The following is a 25,385-nucleotide window of genomic DNA, read 5'->3' as shown; positions in this document are numbered from 1 at the left end:
AAGACTCATCTTCATGAGTTTAAATTTAGCCTTATAAACTTGCTTGTATGACCCTGGACAAGTCACTTAATCCTGATTGCCTCGGTTTCCTCATCTATAAAATGAGCTGGAGAAGGAAATGGCAAACCACACCAGTGTTTTTGCCAAGAAAACCTCAAATGGCATCACGAGATTTGCACAGGATGGAAAAATGACTGAACAACAAACAGTGGATAAAATCAACAAACAGCATGCCAACTAGCAAAATTAAAGCATACTTCCTCCTTTTTGTTAATGATCAGTAAACTACCAAAGGAGAAAGTGACAGGTACTATTAACAGAGATCTAACTAGGTGTTATTTGCTTAACTATTTATTGGGAATGCATTTCACAATGGGATTTGTTTGAATGTTGGCTGGGAAGTATCTGTTAGATAACATAAATGTATCAATAAATTTAAAAAGAAAATAAATGAAATACTTTAAATTAATCCAACCTAACTATGGTATTTAATGGGTAATGTAATTATACCCATTTAATATGCTTTCAAGTGCCAGGTTGGCTTTATTCCAAAGAAATTGTTGAGTATAGTAGTATAAAAATCTATTCTTTATATATTATCTTTCTCACATGTGCAAAAATGGCAAGAAACTTGAAACTGAATGAATGCCCATGAGTTGGAGAATGGCTGAATAAGTTATGGTATATGAATGTTATGGAATATTATTGTTCTATAAGAAATGACCAGCAGGATTTTAGAGAGGCCTTACATGAACTGATGCCGAATGAAGTGAGCATAACATTGTACATGGCAACAACAAGATATGATGATCAATTCTGATGGATGTGGCTCTTTCCAACAATGACATGGTTGATACTAGTTCTAATGATCTTGTGATGATGAGAGCCAGCTACACCCAGAGATAGGATTGTGGGAACTGATTGTGATTCATAACATAGCATTTTCACTCTTTCTGTGTATTTTATTTTCTTTCTCATTTTTTCCCCCCGGTTTGATTTGATTTTTCTTGTGCAAGATAGTTGTATAAATAAGTATGCATTTATTGGATTTAACATATATTGAACTACTTGCCATCTAGGGGAGGGAATGGGGGAAGAGGAGGAAAAATTGGAACACAAAATTTTGCATGGGCTAATGTTGAAGAATTATCCATGCATACGTTTTGAAAAATAAAAAGCTTTAATTAAAAAAAAAAAAAGCTGTTCAAACTTCCCCCAAAATATAACTAGATAAATAAGTAACATCTTTCTAAATTCTCTCAAAGCTTTCCTCTTATCATCTGCAGTTACAATAATCCTGAAAACAATATTTAAAATGTTTATCTAACTTGGTCACATTATGAGGTGCTCTAAACATGAAAAACATTAAATTTTTAGCCTTGGTTTCCAGGACAATTTTAACATTTTAACATTGTAGCTTATTTATCTGAACGATGTTTTTAATTTCCTCAAATACTATTAAATGTCCACCTTCACATAATATATACTCAAGGGTAGAGTCACAGAATCCAAAAGCATGTTTGTGATATACACCCTAACTTTGAGTTCTTTGCTTTTTGGGACATGCCCACAATTATGGCAGTAGGACAGGCAAATGCAATGGGGAAAATGCAAAACTCTGGAGCTGTGCCATGTTCCTGCAGTTTTCTGCTTCTTAATGACTTTTCTTTGGTACTTTTCTCCTACTGATTTCCCATGGTTCCACTGTGACATCCTCTTGATGGTAGTAGCGTATCTTTGGCTATAATCAAGATACTCAAGTAATAAATTAGTTTCTTATATGCCCCATTTGTCAAGTCTAACCCTGCATCTTGTGATCTTTGCCCCCTTAGATTTCAAAATGTTTATAATTTCTATGAACAGTTATTATTAAATGTTTCAGCATTCATTGAAACAACTCCAATGTACCATAAAAAATTGGAGGAATTTGTATAAGGTGTATTTTCCTAATACTAAGTCCTTCGTTAAAAAATTAAGTTGTTGAAAATATAATTGGGAAAATATTGCACAAAACCAGATTTCATTTTCTCATTCTTAGGGAGAAGGAATGCTGAGGGTAGTGGTGGGTGTGGGCAGAGAAGTAATGAACTGTTGGAGCAACATCACAGAATACCAAAGTTAGAAGGGTTCACAGAAATCATCTTGCTCAACCTGTAATTTGAATAGGAACCTACCACCCACTTACCTACCCACATGACATATCTGATAAAATCCAATCTCAGCTTAAAAACGGCCAATGAAGGGAACCCTACTATCTCCAGAGACATTGAACTCCAGTTTTAATTAATGAATACCTTGTCAAGAATGAAATACCTACTAGAGTTTATAAGCCATTTATAAATAATATGAAAACACTGAACAAAAAATTCTAATACACATATAAGAGACCTCATTAAGTCTCTACATTACACTCATTTTTAATACATTTGGGAGGGTAGTTAGGAGATAACTATTAATAGAGTTTTGCATATAGAGAAAGTAAGGCTTGCAAAAAGTTTAACTTTCCTTTGATAAGTCTAGATAGGATTCAGTAAGGACACAAGAAAGTTGTTTGAATAATGGAGGGAAGAGATCTGGTAGATCAAATGGTTAAATGACCCATTTTAAGCATCTGGTACACTTTCAGAACAAGTTCAGAATTAGGGGTGGCACAACCAAATAAACATACTGAAATAAATGCTTTTAAAATAGGACAATTGGTGATTTCTTCTATAATTAGGTGGTTAGACTTTTATAACCAATCCCTTCTCCTCCCTTAAATTTGAGAAGTTATCAAATTTCTTTTTTATCCTTACTTAGGTTTACAGATCAAACTGATACATTAAATTCATTATTTGCATTCCCAGTTTTCCCCCCAATTTAAAAAAATTTTATGGTACAGTGGATAGAGCACCAGCCTTGAAGCCAGAAGGACTGGAGTTCAACTCTCATCTCATCTTATCAATCTCTCATCTTGTAGATACTTGACACTTATTAGCTGTGTGACTCTGGGCAAGTCATTTAACCCCAATTATATCATTTAAAAAAAGTTTTGTGGTTCAAATTCTATCCCTCTCTCTACCCCTCCCCTTTCTCCCTTCCTGAGATGGTGAGCAATCAGATATGTTATACATGTGCAATTATGTAAAACATATAAGAACACTCGAATAAAATTAAAAATGAAAGAAAGAAAATGAAAAAAACCATACTTCAGTCTGTATTCAATCAATACCAATTCTTTTTCTGAAGGCTTCTTTCTCTGAAGTATGTTTCATCATTAGTCCTTTGGGGTTATCTTAGATCATTATATTGCTGAGAATAATGACATCATTCATAGTTCTTCACTGTACAATATTGCTGTTATTATGTACAATATTTTCCTGGTTCTGTTCTATGTATCAGTTCATGTATGTCTTTCCAGTTTTTTTTTTCTCAAAATCATCTTGATTGCTATTTCTTATATCCTAATAATATTCCATGATGAACATATACTATAGCTTGATTAGTTATTCTCCAATTAACAGACATCCCTTTGAGTTCCAAGTTTTAACAACCACAAAATGAGCTGCAATGATATTTTTGTACAAAAAAGTTCTTTCCACTTTTGGGGGGATGTTTTTGGAACATAGACCAAGCAGTGGTAGTACTGGATCAAAGAGTATGCACAGCCCTTTGAGCATAGTTCCAAATTCCTCTCCTGAATGGTTAGATCAGTTTACAACTCCACACAGAATACTAGTGTCCCAGTTTTCCCATACCCCTCTAACATCCAACATTTTCCTTTTCTGTCATATTAGACACTCTGATAGGTATGAGATGGTACTTCAGAATTATTTTAATGTGCATTTCTCTGATCAATAGTAATTTAAGGTATTTTTTCATATGATTATAGATACTTTTGATTTCTTTGTCTGGAAACTACCTGTTCATATCCTTCAACCATTTATACTTGGAGAATGAGTTATATTCTTATAAATTTGACTCAATTCTTTATATATTTGGAAAATGAGGTCTTTATCAGAGATACTTGTTGCAAAAGTCCCCTTCCCCTAATTTTCTGCTTTCCTTATAATTTGGTTAGATTGGTTTTGTTATTTTTATATAATCAAAAATTATCTATTTTTCATTTTGTAATGCTCTCTATATCTTCTTGGGTTCTAAATTTTTCCCTTATCTATAATCTGACAGATAAATTATTCCATGCTCTCCTAATCTGCTTGATAAACTATTCCATGCTTTCTAAATTTGCTTATGCTATCACCCTTTATGTGTAAATCATGTAACTATTTTGATCAATGTGGTACAACTCCTAGAGAGGATATAGCAATAACGCTAAGTCTATCTGTCCTTAATCCTAAGGCCACCTGATCTTGGAGTATGGTAGTTCCACAAACATTGCTGGCTGCCAGATAATATTCTGTTGGTCAGTGATAACAAAGTTTCTGAGATAATAATAAGGTACATACCAGACCACTCCTCAACTCCACCCCTAAGCCATAAAATTCAATAATGAGGTGCATACCAGACCACTCCTCAACTCCATCTCTAAGACCACTCCTTCAACTCTACCTCAAATCATAAAATTAGCATATCAGTGAAAAGAAGCATCCTATCTCCCCAACTTTTTCCCCACAAATTTATCTTTTTTGCTCTTGGTTCTTTGCTAACTTCTTTTGGAATTTAGTCCACTGATAGCAGCGCAATAAATCTTTACCCCTTAACTTGGAGACAAACTGAGTTAGAGAATTCTTTTGCCATATCTGCACCGATCTGGGGACTCAATGTTTTTGAGGTGCCTTATATGTCAACATTGGTATATGGTATGAGATATTTGTCTATACCTAATTTCTGTCAGTTTTCCCTGTAGTTTTTATCAAATAATTAATTTTTATTCCAAAAAACTGAATGTTTGGGTTTATGATATACTAGATTACTATGGTCATTTACTATAATGTAATTTATACCTAATCTATTTTATTTATCCACTACTCCATTTCTTAGCATGTACAAGATTGTTTCGGTAATTCCTGCTTTATAATACAATTTGAGATCTAGATCTATCTTCTTTCTCATTGTTTTTCATTGATTTCCTTGATATACTTGAGCTTTTGTTCTTCCAGATGAATTTTGTTATTATTTTTCCTAGCTCTATAAAACAATTTTTTGATAGTTTGATGGTATAGTACTGAAGAAACAGATTAATTAAGGTAGAATTGTAATTTTTATTATATTAGCTCAGCCTACCCATGAACTACTAATATTTTCCCAATTATTTAGATCTGACTTTATTTATATAAAAAGTGTTTTATAGTTGTATTCATATAGTTCTTGGGTTTGCCTTGGCAGGTAGACTCCTTTGTATTTTATATTGCCTACAATTATTTTAAATGAAATTTCTATTTGCTGCTAGATTTTGTAGGTAATATATAGAAATGTTGATGATTTATATGGGTTTATTTTGTATCCTGCAACTTTGCTGAAGTTATCAATAAGCATTTATTAAACATCTGCTACATGGGTAGGACCACAAATTGCCCTGACTTAACATTAAAAATATTAGCAAAAAGAGACAGAAGCTATCTAAGTAAATAAAGTAATTAGTAATTCTTTCACTGATTTACTTATAAAGGCTTCAGGATTTAAGGCTCTATTTACTGCAGATGTAAAGCACACTCGTCAAGAAGCAAACTTACGGATTTCTTCTACAACTTCAGGATCACATTCCTTGTATTTTTCTAATTCAGCCTTTAGCTGCTCCTTCTGCTGCTGGAGGGAAACAAGCTCCTTCAAGAAGGAGGCACGTTCTTCCTGTGTTCAAAATAATTTCATGAACTACAGTCATCACAAAGAAATATGGTTTAAGAAAAAGCTCAAATTGAATATGTATTTCCATGGGATTTTATCAAAGATGTAAAGCTGGGAAGAACCTCAGAGATCAAGTTTATTCCCTTCATTTTATGGATGACAAAACTGAGACCCAGAGTGTTTTAATTTATTTTCCCAAGGTTTCACAACTTTCACATTTGCAAGTGTCTTAAATATTATTTCAATCAGACTTTCCTGCCTCTAGTTCTCTATTTTTATATCATGCTACCTCTAATTTTATTTCTTCCACTGCCCAACACTTTAGTTAATGTCTACAGACTGATTATCACAAACTCAAACAAAAAGGTTAAGCTAAACACTAAATTATCTCCTTAGCGATTACTCCTTGCTTTGAAAAATATTTTTAACAGTTTGTGCTCTCCCCCATTCTGATGCAGATTACAACCCTCCAGGGTCTTCTCATATCCAATGACTTTTCCCATAAATTATTTTCAGAAGAGCTATCCCATGGACCTGAGAACTTGATCTTGGTCCACTAGAATGTTGGAGGTATTTAAATGCAAATCTCATTCTTGCAAAAACACTGACCAAGCATCTTTTTTTCCTTTTTGCAGTTGAACATTTGCAGGTCCTTCAGTGTTCTGTTCATCCAGAAACCATTAGTCAAATATAAATAAAGCAGTCACAATTCTTTCTCTCCCTCTGAAAGCTTATACTACTTTCAAGATGTAAGGATATGATGAAATGAGCATTATTTATGAGTATACAATGCAGGTATTGCTCAAACAAAAATCAGTCAATCAATAAACATTTATTAAGAACCAATTATGTGTCAGTACTGGTTAACTGCTAGGAATACTGTCTAAGAATGGCCAAGTTATGTATTAAAAAAAAAAAACCTTCAGTATTCAAACAGATTTACTATCTCACCAATGTGAATAACCTCTTCAACAAAGCAGACATCAAGGCTTTCTCATCTTGTGTGATTTCTGTTCATATCCTAATATAAATTTTTCACAGAACAACTCTGTATGTGGTTTTGCAGAGGAAATACCTTCCTAAATTTCTGTTTAAAACAGTGTTGGTGCAAATACTGGCTGTACGTTTCCCTCAAAATGTCTTGTGCAAAATGTATGTAGACCATAACTATGTTCTTAAAAAATTCATTTCATTCAAATAAAAATTTTTATTTATTTTTATCATCACTGCTCTAGTCATCCTATAGTCTTCACCACCATCTCTGACACTGACAGAATAATTCTCCAGATGCCAAATTTCAAAATTTCACTTTCTTAGCACTATACTTTCCATCCTTTTACCTCTCCTATATTCCTTACTTAATTCAAACTGACAAGTATTTATTATATTATATTATATTATATTATATTATATTATATTATATTACATTACATTATATTATATTGTTAAAACTATAAAATTACATACATTTAAGATAGCGTGGGGGAGGTTGAGAAAGATAAAGACAAAGAGTTAATCTTAACCCACCATACCACCTTTGTTTCATAGAAGGTCAAATATAAATTTTAAATGGAAATGTGATCTAATAAACAACTGAACTTTTTAGTCTCAGTTTTTCCTAACAGGTAGAAAGTTTTAAGTATGAAATTCAAGAAACCTTTATTATATATTTCTATTGTGTGAGAGTCCTTATTATAAAAATAAACAGAGCTTGCTCTCATTGAAAAACATAGTCTAATCAGGGGACAAACAGATGTACAGGTATGCTAAATACAAAGCAAAGGTCCAGGAATAGTGCATGAGAAACATGAGGGTTATTAATAGCTAACATTTATATAGAACTTCAGAGTTTAAAAGACAACATGCATATAATAGATCATTTAATTTTCATAGCAACCCTGTATGGTACAGGCCATGGGGCACAAAGTGGGTTGATAACTGGTGAATACTCCGATTCAGTTCTTTCTGACTCAAAGTCTAAAGCTCTATCCATTATGCAATACAGCCTCACTTTCAGTTTAGGACAGAGGGCTTCATGGTGTGTGTGAGGAGGGTGTTTGAGGTCAGTACCTGAGTTTCACCTTGAAGGAGAGCAGGTACATTCTAGACAGGTAGAATGGTACATGCACAGAAAAGGACAGGGAGACATACAATTTGGCTAGAGTGGTGAGTATATCAAGTATATGAAATGGGGTTCAAAGATTAGAACCAGATTCTTGATGACCTTGAATTTCAGGAGTAAGAGCTGATACTTTATGAGCACGTAATAGAGAGACACAGAAAGTTTATATGTAGAGGAGCAGCCACCACAAAGACATGTATTAAGAAGGAAGTTTTAGACCAGGAGATGGCAGATGAATTAGATAAGAATTAAAATTACTAGGAGTACACTGTTGGTACTTTATGAGAAAAAGGCAAATTGGAAGAGAAACAAGTTTGGAGGGATAATGTTAAATTCGATTTTGGATATGCAGTGTAGGAAGAGGTGTTAGTAGCTAATCCAGATGGAAGTGTCCAAAGCAGGAAACTGAGATACAGGATTATAGATGTAGGAGAAGATAACAGTTTTGTGGACACTGCGTAAAAGTAACAAAGGAAGCCATGGAAGAAGAGAACAACAACCGAATGTAAGGGCAAAAGGAAGATAAAACAACCTTTGGAAATATCTGTATTTTAGGGGCAGGAAGAAGATAAGGAGTCAGTAAAAGAGACAAAGGAAAAGAATCAACAAGGTAAGAAAATGAGAAAATATTCACAAGGGAGGAGATGTGGGATACTTACAAGAAGGTGTTAACTCAGTGGAATTATGGAGATGATAGTTCTTTGGTATACATATACTTAGTACTTAGCATGATGATGTAATGGTTCTCTAGTTCACACATAATCAGTATGATGTAATGATGTAATTATACAAAGATATATAAGGGCTGAGAAGGACTGAAAATGAGACATTCTATCTTTGACCATTGTCCTGGTGGCTTTCCTGTCTCCTACACTCTTCCACTAAGATCAAGAGTGAGTCAGTCAGAATCAGACAGACTGTGGAGGAGAGACTGAGTAAAGGAGAGTGTAATCACAAGAAAAGATGAATATGAGGAATTCAAAGAAATGTCAGAAGATTTTTATGATCTGATACAGAATGAAGGAAGCAGAACCAAGAGAGCACATAATATAACATTTCAAAAGAGACTAAATTCTAATGAATTTTTAAAAAAAATGTTATTAACATTTTTTGTTTTGGCATCATCTTCATTTTCAGATATAGTCTTTACTTCCCTGACAGACATCCCATGGTACAAAGAACCAAAGAAAGAAAAGAAAAATCAGTTCAGTAGAATTAATTAATAGATCAATTAAGTCTGAAAACATATGTGATAATTCACATATGGGGTTTCCCACTTCTGCAAAGAATGGAGGGGAGGCTGTATTTTCTCTTCTTGATTTCATTAAATTACACATATATTTTGTTTGTTTAATTGTTCTTTCCATTTACACTGCTATAGTCATTATGTAGGTAATTTCTGGATTCCACTTATTTAGCTCTGCATCGGTTCATGAGAGTTTTTGGATACTTCTCATTATTTATTATATTCATAATTTCAGCATATTAATATTTCATTATTCCTTGCCCTGGAACATTACAGCATCACTGCTCCCTCCAGAAAGTCTGCTCCATCTTTTGCCAAGAATTCCAAGTGAGTTCTGCCTGGATTGTGAAGGGATTCAGGCCAGTCTTCCTTCATTCTTTTCCTGAGCCTGTTTCTGTCTTTCTGGACTTAAAAATCATATCTTCTTTGGGAGGCATCTTTTCAGCTCCTTATTGTATGATGTACTCCCCACTAGAATGTAAGACCTTTGAGAGCAGACACTGTATATATATTTTTTGAGTTGTATTTGTATCCTTTGCAAATAGTACAATGCTTGGCACACAGTAAATAAATAATTCCCTTCTTTCTTTCCTTCTATTCTTCCTCCTTCCTTCCTTCCCCTTCCTTTCCGCTCTCTTCCTTATTTTTTTCTTTTCTATGACCCTCTCCTCCTTCCCTTCTTTCATTTCTATCTCCCTTTGTTGTTTCCTCCCTCCTTCTCTTTCTTCTTTCTCTCCCATTCTTATACCACAATTTGTTTAGCCTTTTCCCAATTGACAGTTATTACTTTGTTTCTAGTTCTTTGCTACTTCAAAAGTGCTGCCATAAATATTTTAGAACATATGTTTTGCCTTTCTATCTCTAGTAATGGGATTACTGGCTCAAAAGAGTATGGATATTTTAGTCCTCTTCACAATTCCAAATCACTTTTCAGAATGACTGGACCAAGGCAGAGCTTCACCAACAATATATTAGTATATTTATTTTTCCACAATCCTTTCAAGATTGACTAATTCCATCTCTTGTCTAATTTTGCTAATTCACTAAGCATGCAAGAGAACCTCTGTTATTTTTATGTATATAAATATTTATATTTATGTATATTATTAATGATTTCAGCAATCTTTTAAATGTCCAGGTATAGTTTATAAATGAGTTTGAGAATCATTTGTTCATATTCTTTTTGGAAATGGCCCTTGGTTTTATGTATTTATGTTAGTTTCTTGTATATCTCCAATATTTGGTCCTAATCAAACATATTTTATACAAATATTTTCTCTCAAAATTGGTGGCTTCCCTATCCTTGTCCTAATTGCATTGACTTTGTTTATGCAAAAGGTTTTCAATTTATGTAATCAAAATCTATTTTATCTTTTGATGAACTATAATGAACTAGCTCAGTTCTGGAGAATTAATAATGAAATATATCTACCTTCCTCTTCTCAGTAGAGAAATAGGGTTTGGAATATGAGATGCTGGGTAGACACTATCTTTGCTTAATTTTTTTCTTTGCTATGAGGAAGGGCTCTGTGTAGGATGAGGCAGAATTGAGGGGATGGTGGGACATGAAAATAAAATTCAAAAATAAATCTTTAAGAGAATATTTCTATTCATGATTGTGTTGTTTACTCAAATAAGAATGTATGAAAATGCTTTGAAAAATATATAATACTATAATTGTATAGTACTATTATTGTTTCTTTCTCATTAGTTGAGTGTCAGGGTCCTTTTTTATCATGAGAAGAGAAGTTCAAATGTTGCTGCCAAATCATGGGCTAACCAGGACCTTTTATTGCTGTCACCCAGGGAAAATCTGCTTTTAATTTGCTCTTCAATGTTTTTCTGGACTGAGAAATATAACAAAACTGATTTTTAAAAAAAAAATCTGTACAGCTAGTTCAAAGTAAATTAACTTTTTTTTTAAACTGCAAAGATCCTTTAAGTCATTTAAAATTCTCATGAGCACACAAAGGATGGTGTGGAGGTGGCATTCAGAAATGAGGAATTAATAGAAAACCACATCAAAGAGAATTAGTCCAAGCTAAAACCTAGCTTCATGATTACAGAAACATGCTGGGTGTAATATGCATTTCTTGTTCCAAGATCCTCTTTGTCTTTGGTCAATACCAGGGCATTATTGTCAAAGAAAATTAAAGATGGGAGAGAACTTACTGTGTCTTGCCGGCCAATTTTAGCTTTCTTGATGCTTTGTTGTAAATTCTCTTTCTTCTGATTCCCTTCTGAAAACTGGAGGAAGAAACAAAACAAAACATAAACAAAGGTAACTTACCAAGTGAATCATAAAGCATTAGTCTGCTAGGATTTTGTTGCATTTAGTGCCCAGTAAAATCAAAGGTGGCAATGGATTCTCCTATCACAAAGGTGAGAAAGAATGGTTCATTAGGGCTTCCTGAATTCTACTTCAAAGTTCTATGATTTTTAACAGCATGGATATTCCTTTCACTAACCCAGATCACAACCCCTCTATGTCTCAGTAGGTCAATGGCATCCAAAACGGTATTCAAAAGTTGCTGTGGTTGCAAAATTCAGAAGCACCATGGTATCAGAAGAGCTGAGTTTCAATTTTTGCTCTGCCACCTCCTATTTGTGTGATGTTGAGGGAATCACTTCCCCACTCTAAGGAGCTTGGTTTCTCCATCAGTAAAATGAGATGAGACTATATGATCTTCTGATCCTATTATCTTGTGGACAGGCTTGTAATAAGATGCTCACTGCTTAGCTATGATGGTCCATAGAAAAACACATGATCTACCAATAGCCATTTACTAACTATGTAATCTTAAACAATCCCTTCATTTTTCTAAGCCTCAGTGTCAGCATATGTAAAATGACTCAGTAGAACTAGCTATCTAGTGTTTTTTTTTTTTTTTTAGACTTCTAAATTTATGATTCTATTGGTTGCCAGAACATATTTTCACCGGCTTAAGTTTTCACGAACCCAGGGCTACTTCTCTGCCACAAGGAGATAATAAAGAAAGACTTTAGCAGAAAAGAATTTTAAAAATGTTTTTTAATATTTTCTTCTCATACTACTTTCAGTCTTTTCTCTGAGTCTTCAGTTTTCTCTTGGCAGTTTTCTTCAAACAATTTTAGATATTCTATTTCAATTTGATGCTTATACAAACTGATGATTTTGGGGAGAAGAAGTTTTTTTTTTTTTAATACAACTTCATTTTATGTCTTTTTCTCTCTGGCTTCGAAAGACTAAATTTACTTTCTTCAATTTGTTTTTACTGAGGTTAGGGACGATCATTCACTTCAGTCATCACACAATAATGAAGTTCGACTTTCTATCTCAACTATTAACAAAGTGGGATAACCAGTTAATAAAATGATATAACTGATTCAATACCAATATTGCTAATATATCTGCCATACTGTCTTAGGTCAGATAGGGCTGTGAAATACCTTCTTTAAGAAATAGAAAACCACCACACACACATACACACACACACACAAACCAACCCTAAAACCAAAACACCTTGAATTGATTTAGCCTAAAGAAGATCTCTAAGTCCTTCACTCAGGATAGTTAGCTGATACTTGGGACCAAACTTGGTGGATAGAGTGCTGGTCTTGAAGGATGGACCTGAATTCCAATCCAACTTCAGACATTAACTAACAGTGTGACAAATTGCTTAACCTCTGTCTGCCTCAGTTTCCTTATCTGTAAAGTAAGGATAATAATGTTTACCTCATAGGACTGTTGTGAGGATCAATTAAGAAAACATATATGGTGCTTTACAAATGTAAATGTATGATACTATTATTGTTATTACCAATAATGTGTGCTGCCCTCTATGTTTTTTCTTTATATAAGAATACAAAGGCATACAGACAAATGAAGCAAAAATTAAAGTTTTTCTTAATAATAGATTGTTATTTTTCAAAATACATGCAAAGATAGTTTTCAACATTTACCCTTGCATAACTTTGTGTTCTATATTTTTCTCTTTCTTCCCTCTTTTCCCCTCCCCTAGACAGTAAGTAATTTAATATAGGATAAACATATGCAATTCTTCTAAACATATTTCAACATTCATTATGCTGCACAAGAAAAATCAGATCAAAAAGGAAAAAAAAACAAGCAAACAAATAACAAAAGGTAAAAATACTATGTTGTGATCCACACTCAGTTCACACAATCCCTCTTTCTAATGCAGATGGCTCTCTCCATCACAAGTCTATTGGAATTGGCCTGAATCATCTTGTTGTTGAAAAGAGGCATGTCCATCAGAGTTGATCATCACATAATCTTGTTGCCGTGTACAATGTTCTCTTGGTTCTGCTCACTTCACTTAGGTTGACTTTATTTAAGTCTCTCCAGGCCTTTCTGAAATCATCCCACTGATTGTTTCTTATAGAACAATAATATTCCATTAGATTCATATACCATAACTTGTTCAGTCATTCCCCAAATGACAGGCATCCATGCAATTTTCAGTTCTTTGCCACTACCAAAAAAAAAAAGGGCTAAATGAAGGTTTTTCCAAGAGTTAGAGCTTACAAAATTCTTTATTTGTATCACGTCAATAGTTATATAAATTGTTCTCCTGGTTCTGATTATTTCATTCCTTATCAGGTTACAAAATTCTTCATTAAAAAAATAATATTGGTGTTGACATATGTTGCTCTGATTTTGCTCACTTTGCTTTATGTAAGTCAGTCTTTTTGGAATCATCTACTTCCTCATTTTTTTACTCCATCACATTCCACAAATCATCGGCACTTCTACAGAATACTGATAAAACCCACAAAAAAAGAGATATTTCACTTACAAATACTATAGAATGTATAAAATATAAGAACTATTTAAATATAACAACAGCAGCAGCAACAATAATAATAGCTAACATCTATATAGCATTACCTATATACCAGTTGCTCTGCTAAGTGATTTGCATTTATTATCATCTCATTTGATCCTTACAACCCTGGGAGATAGGTGCTATTATCCCCATTTTCCAGAAGAGGAAACTGAAGCACACAGAGATTTACTAAATTTCACAGGGTGCCAGAGTTAGTAAGCACCTAAGGCTGCATTTGAACTCAGGTCTTTCTAACTCCAGATCTAGGATACATTGTACTACCTTTCTATCTGTATAAACAACTATTTATTAAAATAAAGACAGCCTGAAATAATTGGAAAAATATTAATTGCTTACAGATAGGATGAGTCAATATAATAATAATGGAAATGCTACCTAAATTGATTTATTCAATGTTATACTAATCAAACTATCAAGAGATTGCTTTATAGAATTAGAAAAAAATTTATATAGAGAAAAAAAAGTCAAGATTCTCAAGAGAAATAAGGAGAAAAAATGGGAAGGAAGGGAGCTTATGAGTGCCAAATCTTCAGCCATACTACAAAATAGTAATTATTAAAATAATTTGGTATGGATTAAATTGATAAGTGGAGTAGACTGTACAAAATAAAGAAGTTCAAATATATTCAATACCCTATTATTCAATAAATAGGCAGCTAGTTGAGCAGTAGATAGAATGCTGGGCCTAGAATTGGGAAGACATCTTCCTGGGTCAACTCCAGACTCAGACACTCACTTACGGGTCAAGGTCACTTTACCCTGTTTGCCTCAGTTTCCTCATCTGTAAAATGAGATGGAGAAGAAAATGGCAGACTATTCAGTATCTTTGCCAAGAAAACCCCAAATGGGGTTGTGAAGAGTCAGGTATGATTGAAAAATGACTTAACAACAAAAATTCAATAAACATCAACATATTAGCTATTGGGATAAGGGCTTGATTCAATGCTGCTTAGAAATTAGATTGTCTATTTTAGCTATCCTGGAGACTTGTAGTTCTATGAGGCTGTGGCTACTTAGCGAGTACTCAGAAGGAGCAGTAAAGGAAGTTCTCACTGCTTAGAAAAAACCACACAGTAAAGGACATTTCATATTTATATGCTCAATACTCGGAATTGGTCAAATTAGCTGCCAAACTTTTTTATTCTATTACATATCTACTTAGGTTATTTATTTAAGTACATTATCTCCACAGTGATCAGTCTAAGCATTTCACTCAGTACACTAAGAAGATAAAAAGCTTCATGTAGAAATGAATGAAATATCATTAGCAGAAATTCGCTACAAGTATGGATTTAGGCCCATACTAAAAGGGGCTCAATAATTTTACAAAACTTCTCTTTTGTCTTTTTTTTCTGTAACTATTTATCTAGCTCAGCAAAGAAAATTCTCTTTATTAATGTCCCTGCAACTCTCTAATCCACCATTTTCATAATCTATAATCCATAATCACTCATCCTTAATTTAAACTGAATATTGTACAAATTTGAGAAGTTAACTGGCTTTCTCTAGGTCACAGAAGCTAGGATGGGCCGGAGGCAGGAAGTAAATCTAAGGCTGGCCTTCCATATATGCTACTTTACTAAATATTACAATAAATTTACCTGTGAAAAATTCTCTGTTGTGTTGTTTTCAATAAACTGATTGGAAGCTTAGGAAGTAGACACTTGGTTAAAAGCAGACAGTTTATCTTAGTCCACATGGGTGTTAATATAAAGGAAATAATTAGATGAAGGGAAACTTTTTGTCACTGATGACCACAGGAAACTGTCTTTTTTGCACATGTGATTTAGCAATATTTGAATTCTGGAAGAGGCCTGAATGTTCTCTGCTGAGAATAAAGGGTAATATCCTTAAGAAGTAGGGAGCTACACAACGTGTCTCTGCTGCTGATGTCCAACAAAAAAAAGCACTGTAAGCTTCCATTTTACATTTCCCTGGCCATTAATTCTTTTTTTTTTTTATTTTTTTTAATTTTTTTTTATTTTTTTATTTAATAGCCTTTAATTTACAGGATATATACATGGGTAACTTTACAGCATTAACAATTGCCAAACCTCTTGTTCCAAATTTTCACCTCTTACCCCACCCCACCCCCTCCCCTAAATGGCAGGATGACCAGTAGATGTTAAATATATTAAAATATAACTTATACACAATAAGTATACATGACCAAAACATTATTTTGCTGTACAAAAAGAATCAGACTCTGAATTATTGTACAATTAGCTTGTGAAGGAAATCAAAAATGCAGGTGTGCATAAATATAGGGATTTGGGAATTCAATGTAGTGGTTTTTAGTCATCTCCCAGAGTTCTTTTTCTGGGTATAGCTAGTTCAGTTCATTACTGCTCCATTAGAAATGATTTGGTTGATCTCGTTGCTGAGGATGGCCTGATCCATCAGGACTGGTCATCATCTAGTATTGTTGTTGAAGTATATAATGATCTCCTGGTCCTGCTCATTTCACTTAGCATCAGTTCGTGTAAGTCTCTCCAGGCCTTTCTGAAATCATCCTGTTGGTCATTTCTTACAGAACAGTAATATTCCATAATTTTCATATACCACAATTTATTCAGCCATTCTCCAACTGATGGACATCCATTCAGTTTCCAGTTTCTAGCCACTACAAAAAGGGCTGCCACAAACATTCGTGCACATACAGGTCCCTTTCCCTTCTTTATAATCTCTTTGGGATATAATCCCACCTGGCCATTAATTCTAATCCCCACCATGAATATGACCAATCAGGAATGCCCTGATGACATAACCAAACCAGTTATACCTCTTTATGAGAGGAATCATCTCAAAGGAAGGAGGAGGAGGGAGGGAGCAGCTGAGATAAATTCTGCTAAATGCTTAGGACCCACAACAAACTCAAAGCAGAGCACAGGTCTAAGACTGCGACTGCAAAAACAAGAGCTTCCCCTTAGAAGTGGTGAGAATGTGAATATGTCCTCCCTCAAGGACTCACTTGAAGTCCTTATTGTCATTCAAGGATATTATAGATTAACACTATGGTTCAATGTAAAATTATATCTGTATCTAGAAGAAATAATCTTCCTAAAGAACACAAGGAACCAGGCCACACTCCCCTGCTCAAAAATGATCCCTGGCTCCCTATTACCTCTAAGACAAAATGAAAACTCAGCCTTTCTTACCAGGCTCACTAGATTCTATGTTCTTGCCAGTTTGGAAAAACTGGCTTGCCTGCTGTTCCCCAGATGTACCACTCCATCCACCCATCTCTGTGTCTTTGTACAAGACTGCTCCTCTCCTTCCTGGCTTCTGCTTTTTATAGTACTTGAGCACAGCTCAGGGACCACTCACCAGTCCCCTTAGGAAGGCACCTCTTCCTCTAATTGTCAAATACACGCTAATCTTTGCATATCCACCTCCCATTAGCACATAAGCTCTTTTACTTTAGGGACTGTTTCATTTCTTAATGCAACTACCCTACACCTACCTAAGTGTCTTACACATAATAAGTGCTTAATAAATGCATTCTGTCTCTTCTTCCTTTTCAACCGCTCTCTATGTTCTCTCTCTCTGTCTCCCTCTCTCCCTCCCTCTCTGTCTGTCTCTGTCTCTGTCTGTTTCTCCCTCCTTCTCTCCCTCCCATCTCTCCCTTTTTCCCTCTCCTTCTCCCTATCTCTGTCCTTCACTCTCCCCCCTCTTTCTATCTCATTAAAGAAAGATCATAAGATGAACCATTAATTAACTGAGACTCAGCTTCACAGTTCAGTTACATAAATGACATCTGAGGTTTTGCACCAATCAGTTTGCTGAGGAAGTAGAAAAGGCAAATGAAAGATGTATCCCGAAACAGGAAGCTCAGTAATGAATAAAATAACCTGGCCTTAAAGGAGGAACACGGTATTCAAGGTCTGTCCCGTAGGCCCTCGGTAATCCACATGATGTTAAGAGCTACAGAGGACTTCCACTCAGGAGCTCCTGTACCAGTAAGTACTGAAACAATCAGGTCTCACTGACTACTGACTGATTCTTGGTATTCTGCTTAGATCACAAAGCCACAACCACTCAAAGCCACAATATATGACTCCCGTGTAAGTAGCTTTCTTATCACAGTGAAGGATCTACACTTTTCTTGGAAGTAATTTTTGCCACAGCTCCTGGCTAGTATTTTGGACTTAAATCAAATCGAGCCCTCACATGACAAGGGCTAACATGGCTCTTGAACTTCTGTGATGATATGATCTAAACTTCTAAAACCTGTTTTCTTGCAGTAACAAAATCAGCCAAGGATGATACAAGAATGGATATGCTATAAAAACCAGACTGCTGGATAGATTAATCTGAACTAGACAAAGATATAATGCTATGTTTTTCCTTTGAGAAATGAAATTCTGATTTTAAAATGGAAAGTAATTAAAGATTATTCTTTTCTTTAAAAAGAAATTCACAGTAAGAGACTTGTAAATCATAAGCTTCCTTAATCTATGTGAAATGTGATTCATTAAATTGCTACATACATAAAAATTTTCTACTGTGTGACCTGTGTAAAGTCAGAGATACCTATACAAGACAATAAAATAAAATGAGGGGAAAGGCCATAAAACCAATCTAAATTTTGTTATACTTACCACAAGTTCTTTATGTGGATAAATAAATCTAGCCATGGGATAGGTGTTTTAATCTAAAGATCTACAAATACAGGACACTGTAGTTTACTTGTACATTGGACATTAACCTATATTTTTGATAAAACAGGACGAAAAAAATAATGCCAAATGTATTTTAAAGAGAAAATCACTGCCTCAAGGAACTAATGGTCTACTCACTGAAGAAAGAGAAATGATTGATTCAAGCTGTACAGCCCAGAAGTCTTGAGCTACTTTCCTGACACAAAAGGATTACAAAGATATCATGTAGAGAGTAAGATGAAAAAATCTTAGGAGGGAGAAGTAAAAGGGAAAAGAATAGCAAAAGTAAAAAAAAAAAAAAAAATCATCCTAAAATTTCTGAACTTAAGATAATGATTTTCAGAAGATTTAGCTTTTCTAAGATTTTGGTGCCTTTCTCTTTTACAATCCAGAACTCTGCTATGGAAACTAGCTAAGTTCATGTGTTATAACCCACAACAACAACTACAACCAACTGCCCCAAACTTAAGTTGGAAGGGCATCTCAGAATATGAGACTTGGAAGGAGCATCATTTAGCCTAAACTTTCCCTACAATAAACAATCAAATTCTCCTGTACAAGTACATCTTGGAATGCTGGGTGCTATTTACACAACAGGCATTGAATAAAAACTTGCTGAATAACTCCATATATGGATATTTAGTCTTTGCTTGAAGATCTCAATGGAAAAAGAAACTCTCACCTCATCCAGGGACAAACTGGGCCACTTTTGGTGAGCTCTAATTCTGAGGAAGTTTCCTTCTATGGCGCTTTTGTTGTCCTTCTATAACTTCTACCTACTGCCCCTCTAGGGCTCTGTAGTATAGAAGCTTCAAGCCTAATCCCTGGTCTAAGGAAAAATCCTTCAAATACTTGAGGATAGCTGAGATATACCTCAGAGATCACAAGGTCCAATCCTTACCCGAGTAGTAATGCTCACTACAATTGGCTTTTGTTTCAAGACTTTTGTGAAAGTACAGACAATTCAAAGCATCCCCTTCCTCTTCCAGACTGAATTGCCAGCCTGCTGTGCTGGGCTTTAGCGAGAGTGACTTGAAAACAGGATGATACATTTAGAATTGGTTGGGTCCTCAGGAGAGTCACTTGGTCTTACATTTTACAAATGAGGAAACAGAGGCTCAGAATAAGTAAGTGACTGGTACAAAGTCATGCAGCTAATAATAATAATAATAATAATAATAACAACAACAACAATAGTTGACATTCACATAATGCTTACTACGTGCCAAGCATCTCATTTGATCCTCATAATACCCTAGAATATAGGTGCTATTACTAGCCCCATTTTAAAGATAAGGAAATTGAGACAAAAAGCCATGAAGTGACTTGTCTAGGTCATTCAGTTAGTAAGTATCTGAAGCTGAATTAGAATTCGGATCTTTGTGACTCCAGAACCCATGCTTTACCTTACCATGTCACTGAAGCTGAATTTCAAGGCCTTGCAAGGCCAATACTGTTAGGTCATGCTGTTGCATAGGGTTTTACAAATCACATATAAATAACATGAAAAAAATTGAACAAAACCTTCTAATACTTATATAAAAATACCAACTTAAGTATTTATAGTATGTGGGGTCGAGCAAGATTTGGGAGGTGGTAAGAAAAAAAGATAACTATACTAATTTTGTGGGAAGACAATGGGACCTGTGAAAACTAATCTTTCCCAGTTAGTCTAGAAAGGCTTCATCAACGAGACAAGATATAAAAAGCTATTTGAATAATGAGAGAGAAGAAATCTGATAAACAAATTATTTAAAGTATCCATCCAAATGTGGGTCTGGTGCAATCAAATCTAAATTGTAGAAAATTTTGGAAGATATAAAATTTTACATACCACTTTTTTCCTATGTGGGTATGTATAACTAAGGTGTAAGGAATGGGAGTGGGAGGATCAAAGTGGACCATGATATTAACTCTTTTTATTCTGTAAGCTGAGTAATGATGATAATGGCTAACTTTAAAGTCTGCAAATTGCTATACATACATTATCTCATTTAAGCCTTACAACAACCCTGTGAGGTGGGTATTAAAAAGATTATTATCTTTTATTTTTTAGATGAAGAAGCTGAGGTTTATGGAGGTTACATGACTTGAGTCTGGTCACCCAGATAATAATTAGTTCAAGAGGCAGCATTAGAAGCTAGGTCCTGGGTAGTGCCATGGATAGCACTGAGCCTGGAGTTAAGAAGGAGAATCTTCCCAAGTTCAAATCTGGCTTCAGGCACTTACTAACTGTGTCATCTGGACAAATCACTTAGTCCTGTTTGCTTCAAACAGGCTTTCTCCAGTATGGAATGGAGAAAGAAATAGCAAACCACTCCCAGGATCTTCAGTAAGAAAACCCCATGTAGCATTACAAAGAGTTGGACATGGCTGAAACAATGAAGAAAAAATAAAATAAACTTCTTTACCCAAAGTGCAATATGCTATCATACAAAGGTATGTAGTACCACAATTACAGATCTTTCATGTTATTTTCTCTGATTTAAAACCTTGAGTAAACTGATTTTCTTTTTTTAAAAAACAATATTCATTAAGAAAGATTCAATTAAACTCTGAATGCAGATTGAAGCCTACTTTTAAAAAATTTGTTTAAATTTTTTGCTTCTTTTAGCTTTTGCAATATGACTAATATGCAACAAATATTTTACTTCACGTGTATAATTGATATCATGCCTCCTCAATGCATGGGGGAAAGGTTGGAGGAAGGAAGGAAGTTTCGAACTTGACATTTTTTTAAAAAATGAATGTTAAAAATTAAGAAAAAAATTTAATTTTTAAAAGAGAAAAAAAAAGATTCCTCTACGAAATGACTAAAAATGTAAACAATTAATGTTCATCTTATGTAGAGATCAAATTTAAACCAATCTCAGTCACTTGGAAGAATATTAAATTCTTCCATAAGTAAGAAAGGCCTTTGAATGGGCTTACTAGCTGTTATATAGCTTACATGCTGTAAGCTATAGGAAAGGCTCTCTGGCCTTCATTTAGGCCATTGCCCTTTAGACAAATTTGAAAATCTTGACCAAGAGGTTTTCTAGAAAATAGTAAAGCAAATTAAAAGGGGATGAAGAAATGAAGATCTTGTCTAGAGGTAAATTATGAAATTAAACACTAATTAAGTAACTATGAAACCAGTGATTACAATAGGTGCTGGTGATTCAAGAGGCCTTGAACTGGAATTTCCATTCTACTGGGAAGACACACATAGTACATGGATAGTACAAGTACAATACAAGGAAAACTGAGGAAAGAGGGAACAGTGGCTCCTGAGTGAAAAGGGAAGGCTTGATAGATGAGGAGGAACCAAGGCTGAATCTTGAAGGAAAATAAGGATGTGGATAGTTGTTAAGATAGGATAGGAAACCCTGAAGGTATCAGAAGAACCAGAGAAAAGATCTAAGAAAAGGCACAAGTGTCTGGAGTGATTTAGGATAGGAGTAAACACCCCTAGGTGCCTCTGAGGACATTCGTTTATTACACCATAGTATGATAATTGATGTTCCTAATGATGACCATTAGCTTGTCTTTTCAGCTTTCCCTTTCTTGATGACTAAGGGCTTCCCTTTAATTAGCTCAACAGCTTAGGCAGGGTGCCTGGACCACCTGGGAAAGAGACAAAGCTCCCAGCCAGACAAACAAGGCTCAAGGAGTAGGCTGTGGGCAAATCACCACAAATATAGGATAAACGTACACTGAAAAGCGAAAAATGGCAGGCAGCAAGAGTGTCTGGGGGAAGCCACAAGCAAGAAAGGGTCAGTTTTGTGGATGATTTTCCATGTAGAGCTCGCTGCAAGTGCTACTATTATTTTGGTTGTTTTTCAGGAACATATACCCTTTGGAGACCCCAACATGACATTTTTCTTGACAAAGATCTGGGAGCGGTTTGCCATTTCCTTCTCCAGACCATTTTACAGATGAGGAAACTTGGGGTCACACAGCTAGTAAGTGGACTTGAACTTGGGTCTTCCTGATTTCATTCCATCTAGCCCCTAAGGAACCAACAGGGGCATTGTACCCTAAGATGCCACTAAGATTCGTTTATTGATTTTTTTTTTTAAGTACATGGCTTAATAAAAATGAAATGCAACCTTGAAGGCTCCATTCGGATGTTTCTCCTTTGTATATATAAAAGGTGTATAGTCCATGATGAATGTGAGTTAACTGCTGAAAGAAGATTTGGCTCACCTCAAGTGAGGAGTAAAATAGGAAGAAATTATTTCCAGCAAAATTATTTATTTTTTAAAAACAAATTTAGTTATCTCTTCCACATCACAGGAGTTTGGGGCATGGAAAATCTGCATAAAATCCCCTCATATAAAAGAAATCTGACTTTTTCTTTTCTTTTTCTTTTATGGGATGTTTACAGTATCTTATTATACAATTTGGATTAAATATTTGATTATAGGTTCTGTTATCTGTGGCCTTCACATGCTATCTGTGGCTTCCACAAAATTCCCCCTAAATTGCCATTTAATTTCTTATGCCAACCTACAATATATAAAAACCATGATGGTGTAAGTTGCAATGTGGAACTATGTATATTTTATAAATTTTGTACATTTTAAATATACATTTCAGATTTTTTTTTGAATTTTGAATTTTCTCGCCTTCCCTTTTGCCCAGTAAGAAGGCAAGCAGTGTGCTATTAATTTTTATACATGTGAAATCATGCAAAAAATATTTACATATTGGACTGTTTTCAAGGGGAAAAAAGCAGAAAAATAAAGAAAATGAAAAAAATTATTCAGCAAAGGTTTTTGAGAAGCTGGATTTGGAATCAGGATGTGGGAGAGCACAGTTCAAATCCCACTTAGCTCTGTGGGATACTAGGCATGTCAACTCAACCTTTGAGAGTCTTAGTTTCCATCTGTAAAATGTGATTACTAACAGCATCAACTACCCAGATCTGTTGTGAGGATTAAATACGAGTGCTTTTTAAATGCCAGCTATTATTATCTTTATCAATGTCGTGACACAGCTTGTGTAAAGGCAAAACAAATAAGAATTCTCCATGACTGGTCATGATATAAATAGCTCCTATTTATATGCAGCATTCAGGTTAGCGAAGACCTTTATACACATAATTACCTTATTTTATCCTCACAACAACCCTCTGAGATAAATGTTATTATTATCATTTTATAGATGAGGGACTTGAGGGTGATTTGGGTTAAACACTTTTGCCCAGAGTCACATAGCATGAAGGGTTGGAAGCAGGATCCATATCCAGATCTTCCCAGCTCTAATTCCAGTGCCTTTAGACACTGTGCTACAATGACATACTCCAAAGTGCATGGCGTAGTACCAGGCACATAGGAGATATTTAAGAAATGTTCATTTACTGAATTATGCCATTCTATTAACTGTTCTGGGCCTCCTATCATTCCTTACAACATCTCTTTGGTGAAATCTACAGCAGTGTGGAAGGGCTGGATCTAAACATCTACATGAGAAAGATTGGACAAATGGAATATACATATTGAACAAACTACCACATGTAGCTGGATCTGTTGAGTTTATCAATGTGGATATTTTAAAAGAATAGATTAGATATTAATTTTTCTTCTAAATTACTCTCATTAAGCAAGGTTAAAAAAAAAAAAAGGTTATTTCCTAAGTTCCAAAGGTTTCATAAAGGGTAAAATATACTTATTTTTAGTTTTTAAAAAATGTTTTTATAAAGTACAGGAAATACATGGCTATAAATTTGCCAGAGCTTAAACAAACAATCCACTGAATCTCAGCAAAGGTACATAGGCCTTAGAGTTTGGACATGTGACTGAGACATCACCACTACCACCTGGTGGCTGCAGGTTAAAGTTGCAATTTCAGGTTTTCTGAAGGTTACTAAACCGCTTCTAAAAAAAAAGTTCTGCAATATCATGTTATAAAGTAATGTAAGCATTATAGTTCTAAAGCATCCTTTGAAACTAGAAGGGAATCTTCTGGGTTGGAGTCATGAATTTCCAACAGATCAAAAGACACGACCAAGGGGATGAGGTTAAGACCAGAAACATTTCCTTCCCTCCAAATTTAGTTCACAAGTAACAATACAGACTCTTGGGTTCTAACAGAATCAGAGCTGGGAAGTGAATGGCCAGACTAAGGCTACTGCCTCCCTTCTTTATGGTTCTGGAGAGAAAAGTGAGGCAGGTAACCTTGCCCAGCCCTTCCTAATTTAAATACAATTTGCTTGCATGTCATGACATGGCCTCCCTAATTTCCTGGTCCTCTTTAAGAATGAAGGACAAACAAACATTAAGAAGTATTTTAAGTAATTATAAGAATCTAGCAGAAATATGTAAATTGTAAGTCGAATGATAAATAATTTTATTTATTTTTTATATAAAGTTTTTATCTTATACAATATGGAGCAGAAATATGCTAACATTGCTGACATAAGGCAAAATGGCATCTAAAACTAATACTACTGTATTTATATCAACTTTTATTTGTTACATAAAATTTCTCCATCTTCCACCCCAAGGCAAGGAAAGAGAAAAGAAAACATGATTTATATCCAAAGCATATCCAAATCAACTTAACAAGGATTATAGTAAAAGTACACTTGGACCATTTAGATTTAACAATGTTAATTTAAGATTTTGACTTTGGAATATCAAGTCCCAAATCTAATCTAATAATTGTCTTGACTTACAGGGATCAAAAAGCAAAAGTAGAAAAAAAAATTCTTTTTGGGGAAACACCCCAAAACATAT

The 25,385-nt window shown here is 34.6% G+C and overlaps 1 protein-coding gene across 1 annotated transcript in view; it reads right to left on the bottom strand.

The window, feature by feature from the left end:
* Positions 1-25,385, bottom strand: part of MND1 (meiotic nuclear divisions 1) — a 101,274-nt gene that overhangs the window by 26,108 nt on the left and 49,781 nt on the right. Inside the window, exons 5-6 of the mRNA XM_031944082.1 lie at positions 11,325-11,399; positions 5,673-5,787 (exon numbers count right to left, since the gene is read on the bottom strand). Coding sequence (XP_031799942.1) covers positions 5,673-5,787; positions 11,325-11,399 — 190 coding nt within the window. The remainder of the gene's footprint in view (positions 1-5,672; positions 5,788-11,324; positions 11,400-25,385) is intronic.

This window comes from Sarcophilus harrisii, chromosome 6, assembly GCF_902635505.1.
Source record: "Sarcophilus harrisii chromosome 6, mSarHar1.11, whole genome shotgun sequence".
Lineage (NCBI taxonomy): Eukaryota > Metazoa > Chordata > Mammalia > Dasyuromorphia > Dasyuridae > Sarcophilus > Sarcophilus harrisii.
This window is presented reverse-complemented; position numbering and strand designations above follow the sequence as displayed.